At 33.6% G+C, this 12,216-nt stretch overlaps 1 protein-coding gene across 1 annotated transcript; it reads right to left on the bottom strand.

The window, feature by feature from the left end:
• Nucleotides 1-695: 695 nt before the first annotated feature.
• On the bottom strand, nt 696-11,661 carry LOC115228274 (mast cell protease 1A). Its single transcript, XM_029798898.2, has 6 exons — nt 11,555-11,661; nt 9,447-9,594; nt 5,177-5,298; nt 2,407-2,538; nt 1,018-1,163; nt 696-931 (listed from the first exon to the last, which is right to left on the bottom strand). Exons 1-6 carry the CDS (start codon nt 11,613-11,615, stop codon nt 773-775), a joined length of 768 nt encoding a protein of 255 aa, XP_029654758.1. The 5' UTR covers nt 11,616-11,661; the 3' UTR covers nt 696-772.
• Nucleotides 11,662-12,216: the final 555 nt, after the last annotated feature.

Genomic DNA, 12,216 nt, shown 5'->3' with positions numbered 1-12,216 from the left:
ATCAAGGTAAAGAAGAATGGTTATCAACATCTTCAAATATTTAAATCTGTATAACGTGTAAGAAAAAGTAATATCAAATGTGTACATTTTGCACGCCTTCAAAACCCATCTCATTTTCACTTAATCTAGAAAGGATTGTCTCCCTTATCATTGCTGACCACGTAGAGAAGAATTAACATTTTGTTATCAGAACAATTAAGGCATTTAAGAATGATACTGGTAATTAATATATCGCACATTTTTCTTCTAATATAACTCCAACATACGTAGAGTATTTATCGCTTTCCCATAATATACAGCCCAGTCTCTTTCATTTCCTTTTCCTGCGCAGTGATATGTGTATCATGCATTTGCAATCCTGCTCATTCCACACTATTATTCTTAGGAACAGTAACTGGCAATTGGTACTGAAAAACATGCAGTGGAAATATTCTCAGAATTGATGCGAAATGTATCTTCATCTACTTTACAAGCAATTCTAACATTCCTTAGTATCTGCAGCATACCTCTGTCACTGCCTCAATTCTAGTTTTATATTTTTTCTTTATAAATAATCTTCAATTCCAACCTCTTATTCTTCCAATACACTCATTTCTGCTGTTGTCAGTCATTTAAATCATCTAATCTTACCAGTTGTTAAGTCAAGTAAAACCTGAATAACGCATTGAATATAAAAGAATTAAGAAACGTGATAATTTTTTATATAATTTATTTTGTCTTCACTAGTTTCCAACACCAACTCATATAATCATCGATATATTCTCAAAAATATCTACAAGCTCATGTATCCCGTGATATAGTCAAGGAAATTGGCCACATTGGCATAGACTCCAAATCCTTTGTCGCAGTCGAAAACATAGGAAGCAATACCAGCAACGACGTAGGCATTATCGGATTTCCTTTTGCAGACGAGACCACCACCGGAATCTCCCTGAAACCAGAAAATAAGCATTTCAAAAATGTCCACTGCTTTAAAGGAAATTATTTTATCTTAGAACTATAAAAAGATTTACTTACACCACAGACGTTTTTACCCTTGAATTTGTTATCTCCAACGCAGATATGCTGTTCGGCAGTAATACCAGATGCTTGTTGTTGACATTTATTTGTGGGAATTACATTAATTCTAGCTTTCTGAAGCTTGTCTGGGAAGATTCCTTTAGCTAAAAGAGAGTTTTGGACAATTAAATATATACTAATCCAGAATGAATTATAAGAGAAACAAAGTCAGTCATGCATCAATTAGTTAGACATATGCACCGGAGAAAAACGAGTTTTTTCTACTGGCAGAAGACTACTACATTGTAACAAAATTATCATCATCATTATCGGGGCCTGGATAATATTGTATCGAGTATTGTGACTAATACGCCCAGTTACCTCGTTTCCCCTTGAACTGGACGTCAGTCTATCGCAGGACCCCTCATTTACTGATGAGCAGACAAGAGCAATGTGTAATGAAGTATTCTGCTCCAGAACACAACGATCTTGAAATTGTAAGTGCAACACTTGACTACTAGACCAAGTGCCTTCACTCTAACAAAGATACCAAACAGTAAATAGCAACAGTTTGTGCATAGTCAACACGAAAACTATAGTTCAGTATTGTAAAACAAAATAGTAATATACAATTAACTTATTACAGTCTACATTGCTACACTTACAACCTCTACTGAACTGCAGAAAGTTATGGTAGATATATTGTACCATAATCGTGGTACTCCGTCAGTTATGACGACGAGGGTTCCAGTTGATCCGATCAACGGAACAGCCTGCTCGTGAAATTAATGTGCAAGTGGCTGAGCACTCCACAGACACGCGTACCCTTAACGTAGTTCTCAAGGAGATTCAGCGTGACAGAGAGTGTGACAAAGCTGGCCCTTTCAAATACAGATACAACAGAAACAGGAAGAAAGAGTGAGAAGACGTTGTGGTGAAAGAATACCAGAGCCTCGTGGAGCTTTAGGTGTTTACGCTCAATAAACACTCACAACACCCCGTCTGGAAATCGAAACCGCGATCCTATGATCGCGAGTTCGCTGCCCTAACCACTGGGCCATTGGCCTGCACTGTATTATAATACACCGCGGTGCAGCAACTTTCAGATTTTAATTTAATATTAATATTCAACTGGTAGTTACTATTCCACTGCGATAAATTTAGGTTCACTATTTATATAAAACTGAAAATCATACAGATTACAATTTCTACAAAACATCGGATATCAATACCAATCAAATTACAAATTCTGAAGAATTACATCTTCAAAAGCAAATCTTCCAACAGAAAGCAAATTTGTAAGAATTTTCAGATAGTACATTTTCTAAAATTATAATAACAAGAATATAAATATTCCAGAGTTGAAAATAAATACAGATATTAAAAAAAATGCAGTTCAATGCTTACTTCCAGTTTGACCCCATCCAACGGCTGTACAGGGTCCTGAAAAGGTGTCTCCTTTATTGGGGAGAGTAATTGTAGAAATACATCTACCGAGCGGTGCAGGACGCGTTAATTCCAGAACTGCAACGTCTTGGACTGAATAAAAAGAAAACTTATTTAAGTAATAGGTATTTACTTATACATGTAATCGTGTTTCAAATAATAATGCGAATGGATTTTAGAGGTTCACAACAGCTGTTTTTCTTATTGATGAATAGATTGATAACATAGAGAAATATCCACTTTCGTTTGGTGATTTTAAAGTTGGTAGGAGAAGATACCGAACGACTCGTTTTCTGCATCGACCACACTAATGGATGTTGTTATACACTGTTATTCACAATGCGCTTCCTGGCATTGTTGTAGCTTTCGAATGACGTCACCTCACAGGTGAGTCCTCCTCGACGGGATGCCAGTACATCCTACGCTTACCCATTTACAGCTGAGAGGACTGTTGATGTGGGAGGATCTTGAACACCTACACGTGACTAAGAAGAGGACTAAAGGATTTAAATAAAGAAATCTATGAACTGTCAGTGGCAGTTGACAGTGTTAGTCGACTCTATTGGTTATTTATAAATATATATATATATTGCTATATTTCGGAATGGTCATATTGCCAGTTTAACCAATAAAAACACACGCACTATATATTTGGTGTTATTTAGCTTCAGTGTTATTTATTTTTTACATTAATCTTAATCTTATTTCGGCCAGAATTCTTTCGTCACACTCCTGTGACCGCATCAGTGGTCCTTTGTTTTCTTCTTTCTTATTTGTGTCTCTCCTTACTAACTGTCAGCCATTTTGTATTTCTATTGTATGTTTTCATTTGCGCATGCTTATATCTCTATGCGCGTCTATGTTTATTTAGTGTGTGTATGTGGGGAGGATGCCTGTAATATTTGTATCTTCTATTTATATATGTTCATGTAATTTGTATTTTGTTTTTGTTGTTGTTGTTTTTGTTTATTCTTAGTTTGTTCATGTGTTTACATCCACTTATTATTATCATTACATATGCTTGTATATATAACAACAATACTAGTAATAATAATAATAAATCGAATCGAAAAAAAAATATATATATATAGTTATTTATTTCTATTTGTTTATTTATCTGTGTATTTATTATGTTTTCGGGATCCTCTATCGTCATATGTTGTGGTGTGTGCTAGTGCTCCATTCTAGTTTTCTATTCAGGCTAGGTTTCTTTTCTATTATGTGTGTAGCTTCTGTAATTTGTCTAATTGTTGCATCTGTTCTATGTGTGGACAATATTTTAATTTCTATGTTATTGATTGATCCCGCGTGTTCCTGTTCGGCGTGTTGGGACAGAATCGATGAGCTTTTACCTTCCTTGAGTTGATAAAATTTTTTTCCCGAAAAACATTTTATCCTATATTAATTATAAATAGATTAGTGTTCCCTTCCGGATTCTATCACTCTGTGAAAGTTTCTAGTTCGAATCACATGTGTCTCGAGGTGCGCCGAAGATTTTTCTATTTTGGATATATTTGGGGTACTTAAGTCTGCTCAGGACTTAGTGCTTGCTTTTTCCATGGGTTTGAGTAAGTATTTCATTTATATCTCGCGTATTTGCCGCTGAAGAGGGGAAAATTTCTCATGAATTAACCCCGAAATTGGACCAATACGGTAATAACGAATTTTTTAGATATTTCTATCGGTTTGTTTCGAGACGTATAAATTATAATGGTTATCGACAAAAAAATGTTTTTGTTTCGGCATATTTGGCATTAGAATTTTTCTTCTTCTCCTTATCTTGTAAAGTATATATATATATACATAAATATATGTGTGTGTGTGTGTGTGTGTGTGTGTGTGTGTGTGTGTGTGTGTGTGTTACGATCGAGAAGGTGAATCACAATGACACTTTTTGTGGGCACAATTTGTGACAGACCATGCCTTTCTTCTACTGGGCTCAAATCTCATTTGGGAACCCATGGAAAACGAACTACCAGCAACTATTCTGCCTATATGTCTGTGCACACCTTTGAATGCCATGTATGCCAGCAGGTTTGCAAATCTAACGGAATCATCAAAAGACATTTTAAGATCCACAATGATCAGAACTTATCTGTAGCACATGGTGCTCCAAATATATATATATATATATATATATATATATATTATATATATATATATATATATATATAATTAAACTATGGTTGCAGAACAAACAAATACAATGTCATCCACGTAACATTTCATATCTCGAACATTTAATCACATAATGCTTTTTCTTTCACATAGAATATACATGTATAAAATCACGGAAAATGAAACACAAATCATCAGTACAAGCATATAAGAAAAATACAAGAAAAATGTGTGAATACAGTTCATCGCAGTTAAAAGTTAATGATTAATACTTTAGCGACTAAAAAATATATATTTTTTTAAAACATTACCACACCTAGAATAATAAATATGTATATATATATATATATACAATGTAAGTATGTGTGTGTGTACGCGCATGTGTATGTGTGTGTTTGTGTGTGTGTATGTATATGTGCACGTATGTGCGTGTTTGTGTGTAAGTATATACTGCTTGAATTCAATTTCCCGAGCATTAAAGTAAAACAATATTCGTTGTACTTGTGTGTCCATGATGTTTCTTATCGTCACATTTTTACATATGTCTATGTAAAAAAGATGTATCTATGTATGTATATATCTATATGAAGAGGAAGACACAGAAAATACTCACGAAGGGTGTGTGAGAGAGTGTATTGGGGATGAGGAATCCATTGTCTGGCTGGAATGATAACAGAAGCATTCTTTTTGTTTGTTGTTCCAAGGTGGGCATCAACACCAATTACTTCACCATCACTAGGAAAAATTAAAATGAAGGAAAATAAGAAAGATATTAAGATACTCAAATCTGTTTCGATAAAACCTCTTTCCCAATTTACTTACGCACATATCTATTACCCACTGACTAAACACATCGGCTGAGCAGTTTATGTGTACAGTCAACTGATAATGTTTGCGGATTTCTAATAAAGGAACTAAAGCTTTCCAGCGAACGTAGAGTTACCTCCCTCAACCGACGAGCGTGAAATGAATACCTCAGTACATAGAGGACGCTTTAAGCTAACTATAGAGTTCTAACGCCTGCTTGCCTTTAGCAAGAACATTTTTCTTCAAATAATTAAATAATTAGCCCTTTCATTAGTTTTCTAGTGTCTGCAACATAACTTACCAAAAGCTTCTGGCATAAATTTACGATGAAAAGCTTCTGGCATGAATTTTCGATGAAAATGTTAGTTTAAATATTGATATTTTGAAACGAAAAGTATAGTACCCAAGTATCAGTAGCATTTTTTTTTTTGCTAGTTATTATAAAATTGAATAATGCTCTGTCTATACGGTTGAAAGAATCTCTCACATCTAAAATAATTTTCTTCGCGAACAATCTCCTTTTTTATTGGCCAGTAGAAACATTTCAGCTTGTCATTAAGAGCAGACAAATCTCAATCAAATCATACGCTACTTCTTTAAAAAAGGACACATTAAACAATATAATCAATGGTACTCTATTCCAGATAAAATGAGAAGGCTATGGCTTGAATTCCTTTCGCATATTCTTTTTATTTTGCAGCAGTAGATCTGAGGTTCCATTTTACGAATCAAATCCCTAAAAGTCCCAGAATTAAACATTTTGTTTACATATGATCTGAAACCAGAACTGAAAGAATAATATATTATATCCTGTATTTTTATACTGATCCTTGTTAAGGCATTGTTAAATCAATTTATATTGCAAATCAATAGACGGTGTTAAGATCACTATTTCTGGGTAATCAGTCATTCTATTACGGAATTAAATACGATATTTTCTTTAAAATGTATCCAAAGTTGAAAAACATGTAAACTATGTAGAGTATAATTACAAACAGCTAGCCATTAATATTAAAAATATAGGGTTTCAATTACAGAAAATAGTAGGTATAAGTAACAAATTATCTTTGTAAGTCTGAAGCTTACAAAAATAATTCCTAACGAATGCTCACCATTTTCAAAAGACCTATAGCTGTCTTAGGCTTTCCTAGACTGGTTATTCTGTAACTAAATTGCTGATCTTCGAAGTTTCAACTGATAGAGTTCATTAGAAGTAGCTAGTTATCAAGCATTGCTTTATGTGAAGAGTATTTGCTGCTAACTGCTCTAATTCATAGGAGATACTTCATTAATATTAGAACAGTGAGTCTATATAGTTATAGCAACGCTACTGTTTATTGACAATCTTTCTGTCTTTTACTATAGGCGGCGAGCTGGCAGAATCCTTAAAGCTTTGGTGGGGGAAAACCTCGTGGTATTTCTTCGGCACTTTGTTCTTAGTATAAATTCCAACCTGTCTGGGGTCGATGAAATAAAGTATTAGTAAAATATAGCAGTAAATGGAGTCGACTGCTGCTTCCCCTCACATATACTGGTTTTGTGCCAAATCACCGTTCATTATTCTAGTATTATTTCATGCCTATCTCTTAGACAAATAGTTTCCAGTCAGTGTACAATATCGTGGTTTGTATTAATGGAGCACTTTCTGATCTACATTTTGAAGGGTACAGCTCTTTTCTCTCCACACACTCATAGTGCTTATACATCAATGAGCCTGTAATTTGTCTAACACTCAAACACACGCATATGATACCACCATTTGCTCTTTGCTTACTTTCTCCATCCAACCGTCGTCTTCATGGAACCCAAACACTTTATGCCATCCTTTCACTGTTACCACGGACAGAGACCATGGGCAGTGAATAAGGTTGTGTTTCTCCTGAAATTCTGCTGAAGTCAAACTTGTGAAATACGAATAGGTGCTGATCTAGCTGAGTGGCACTTTGGGTAAGCGTCTTCAACTATTGCCCCGGATATATTAATTCCTTAGAACTTTGATAGACGTGTGGAATTTTATATACAGATATATGATGTATGTATATGTATATATTGTATGTATGTGTATTATATAATATATATATATATATATATATATATATATAATATATATATATGTATGTATGTATATATATTACATATATGTGTATATATGTATATTATGTTATATATGGTAATATATGTGTGTATGTATATATATATATATATGTATATATATGTATGTATGTGTATATATATATATATATATATGTATGTATATATATGTATGTATATATATATGTACATATATGTGTATATATGTATATATATGTTATATATGTGTATATATGTGTGTATGTATATATATATGTATGTATATATGTATGTATGTATGTATATATATATGTATATATATATATGTTACATATATATATGTATATATATATGTATATATACATATGTATATATATATATATATATATATATATACATGTATATATATGTATATACATGTATATATATATATATATATGTATGTATATATATATGTATATGTATTTTTATATATATATATATGTATATACGTATATATATATATGTGTGTGTATATATATATATGTGTGTTTGTATATATGTATATATAGCTTATATATTTATATATATATACATATGTGTGGGTATGTGTGTGTGTGTGTGTATGCGTGCTTGTATGTATGTATGGATGTATTTATTTATATACATATTATATAGCTTGGTTTAAGAAAGGCAAAATTTAGATAATCATCCTAATGTAATGATTTGCACCAACATAATAAATACATACAACACAGTAAATACACCATGACAAGGAACATATCAACATATTATTTAGAATAAAAATAAGAAACACATCAAGTAAAAATATACGTGAAAAGGATAAATAAATGAAGTGTAATACATCGATTAAAACTCATAAATTTAAGATTAAAAATGTTGAATTAAGAATTAAAATTATAAGATACATCGACGGCAGTGAAAATAAATTTGTTTTAAGAGTTTTAAAGAAATAATTATAGAGGGTTATATCACCATATAAGATGTATTTCAACGGCCGTTTCTGGAGTCCATTTGTCTACAATGTAGGAATCCATTAATTTCATATTTACAATTTCCCCTTCTTCAGGAAATAAGGAAATGGATAGCAAGGTTTGAAGAGATATAATAGAAAGGAAAATATATTGGTCGTGGGCTACTGTATCAGGTGCCGATCATTTTTACCATAATTCACACTTATATAAGTACAGAAATCTTTAGTGTAGGATAATGAGAGACGACCAACATAATGTAAACTTATATTTTCATTTCTCTTATATTTCTTCAAACCTTGCTATCTATTTCCTTATTTCTTGATGATCGGGATATTGTCAATGTGAAATTAATAGATTCCTACTTTGTAAACAAATGGACTCCAGAAACGGCCGTCGAAATACATCTTATAACCCTCTATAAACATTTCTTTAGAGCACTTACAACAAATTTATCTTCGTTATTTCTCTGACTTTTAAATCCATCATTAAGATCTCTCACTGCCGTCGATGTATCTTATAATTTCTAATTCTTAATTCAACATTTTTAATCTTAAATTTATGATTTTTAATCGATGTATCACTCTTCATTTATTTATCCTTTCACGTATATTTTTACCTCATGTATTTTTTTATTCCTATTCTAAATAATATATTGATATGTTCTTTGTCTTGGTGTATTTATTGTGTTGTATATATTTATTATGTTGATTATCTAAATTTTGTCTCTTCTTAAACCAAGGTATATAATATCTGGCGTCGCGGTGTGTATGTGTTTGTCTTTGCTCCTCTTCAGAAAGCGAGTGTTTGCTCCCCTCCAGAAAGCGAGTGTTGATTTGTTTACATCATCCCAATTTAGATGTTGGGCAAAAGAGACCGATAGAATAAGTACTAGATTTTTAAAAAATACTGAGGTTCATTTTCGCGACTGAAACCCTTTAAGACAGTGCCACAACATGACCGTACTCCAATGGCTGAAACAAATAAAAAGTAGATGAAAAATAACGGGAAGAAAATTTATTGAGAACTACTTACAGACAATGGGCAGCAGTCAAGACCCATTTGGCAGATAACAGACTCGCACCACAGAATGTTTCACTTCCTCCTCTCATTTTAATTCTTATGTAAACCATGTGAGGAAACTCACAATGCCCAGCATCAGATCCACTAACAATGTGCTCCACTGAAATGGAAGAAAGGAAAACCCTATAATTTCTACAGCTCAGAAAGTACATACTGAACAAGTAAATTTAAAAACAAAGCGAGAGGCAGATGTAGACCTTATGCCCATCAGGAAACGAGACAGGCAGATGAATATGAAAGTTAACACTTTACATATCAACGAATACTCCACCGTACGTAGCTCGATAATTAGTAACTTTAGAGAAAGTACCTTATCTATTCAGATGCATACATCGCACTCAAGAAGGAAGATATGGACGTTGAAAGAGGTTCTTATTAATGGCAGATACAGAGAGGCTCCAGTTAACGCATATGGAAGTGGAGGCTACAGAAACAAAATTAAAGTTTTTACTTGATAGGAAGGAAATTAAAGTTTTTACTAGATAATCTGCTAAAGACTACAAGCCATATGTGAGTAGTGGAAGTAACAAGGTTGCATATTATCATAGATTGAACCATAAATCTAAGAGACAATCTTGGATAAATAGTAAAAAAAGAGGCAGTAGAGATTAGTATCAAGGAGCCAGAAGGGAAGCAATGCGTCGGGCATTCTTAGCAAAGGGAGAGACAAGAAGAAAAAGGTTTGCACGTCAAGTTTTGTGATATGAGGATCACAGGTATGAGATACACAAGATTGTAAGACCAGGTGCAATAGACAATTGAGATGTAGTTTTCGAGTAGTGCATAGCAAATGATAGACACCGAAAATAACATTTCTGCTATAGGCACAAGGCCAAAAATTCTGGAGGATGAAGCTAGACGATTTCAGCGACCCCAGTGCGTAACTGGTACTTAAATTATCGACCCTGAAAGGATAAGTCGACGTCGGCGGCATTTGAACTCAGGACGTGGAGACAGACTAAATACCGCCAATCATTTCGCCCGATGTGCTAACGATTCTTTTCTAGACAAGGCACAAGGCCCGAAATATTTGGGGAGGGGGACCAGTCGATTAGCTCGACTCCAGTACGCAACTGGTACTTAATTTATCGACCCCTGAAAGGATGAAAGGCAAAGTCAACCTCGGCGGAATTTGAACTCAGAACGTAAAGACAGACGAAATACCGCTAAGCATTTCGCCTGGCGTGCTAACGCTTCTGCCATCTCGCCGCCTTCAGACACGCCAAAAATATTGAGGCATAGAAGTGTTACTATGAGAAATCTTTGAATTTGGTGAATGCATGGGGAAGAAAGAATTTATCCAAGTAGAAACAGCAGAGGCACCGGCCATTGAATTTATCCAGTGTGGTTGTAATTATAATTACATATATAAATGCATTGACTGCAGCTGATCCGTCGGTGGGATTTGTTTAGATGATTAAGATATTTGGCAAAGCGAGGCATATACTAGCCAAGGAAATAGTCAATTAATGATACAGCAAGATGCCATGCCCAATAATTTGTGTATACTGCAAAAGCTAACAAAATATTCTAGAGAGAATCAAATACTCTAGAGGGAAACAGACATTAAATTGTTTAACCAGGTTATGATAGTTGCATAAAGAGTTATTGCACAACTAATTAAGAACAGGATTGGCCTGGATGAGATTCAGGTCGTTTCTAGTAAAGCAACTGCAAGAACGGTACCTAGCTAGTAACAGACCCAGATAATTAGTATTCGTCAATATGGAGAAAGTCTTTCACAGACTCCCTTCCTCCGCGATCTGATGGTCATTAAGCTGGTCCATACAAACCCTTTTCAGAGACGGAATTACTAAACTGAGAATCAGAATAAACGTAGACTGGACGCTGTGACATTTATCTCTGCATATGGCACCGTAGTCAGGGCTGGAGAACCCTTCTGCAGACTACCTCTATAATGAATGCTAACAACCTGAAAACGTCAACGTTAATAGGCTGGCGATTGGTCAACACAATGAAAACTTCTCTGGTGCTCTACAACAGTGAAAGGCAGGAATAGTTTTAAAGAATATTAAAGATAATCTTCAAGTAAAACTTACCGGGATCGGCCGAGCAGCAAACAAAGACTGTCAGAAGGGCGGCTATGATTATTCGTTCCATTTTCACGGTTTGTCGAGATATGACTTGTTGCCATATTTATAGTTTTCTTATGGAAGTTGTTGAATAAAGAAAACAATGAAAATTGAAAAAAAATATAAATTGATTTTTTTATTCATAGCTTGTAAATCAATATTTTATTGTCAACAATTATATGATTTTTATATTTTCATTTAAACGAAGAATTGAAAAGAAACTAAACATTCATTGATGCTTTAAAATACATATTGCAGTTTTTTACACTTACTTGTCAAAATTTATATTTCACCAATAGTTTGCTCTATTTTAATATTGATTCCAAATTTTGAAACAAAGCCAGCAAGTTAGAGGATAAGTCGATTACGTCGACTTCAGTACTCAACTGGTGCTAATTTTATTGTGCCCAAAAGGATGAAAGGCAAAGCTGATCTCAGCGACATTTGAACTCAGAACATAAAGACGGACAAAATACCGCAAAATATTTTGTCTGAAAGCCTAAAGACTCTGCCAGCAGGTCTCCTTAAAATCAGAAGCCATTACTAAACATATAACTATGAGAATAACATTTCATTCAAAATTTCCATATCTAAATTTCAATAAAACATTTTATCTTTAAGTTTTAATC

This window comes from Octopus sinensis, linkage group LG2 (genome assembly GCF_006345805.1).
Source record: "Octopus sinensis linkage group LG2, ASM634580v1, whole genome shotgun sequence".
NCBI classification, from domain to species: Eukaryota; Metazoa; Mollusca; class Cephalopoda; order Octopoda; family Octopodidae; genus Octopus; species Octopus sinensis.
Note: the sequence above shows the minus strand (reverse complement) of the source record. Positions and strands in the feature narration are given on the sequence as shown.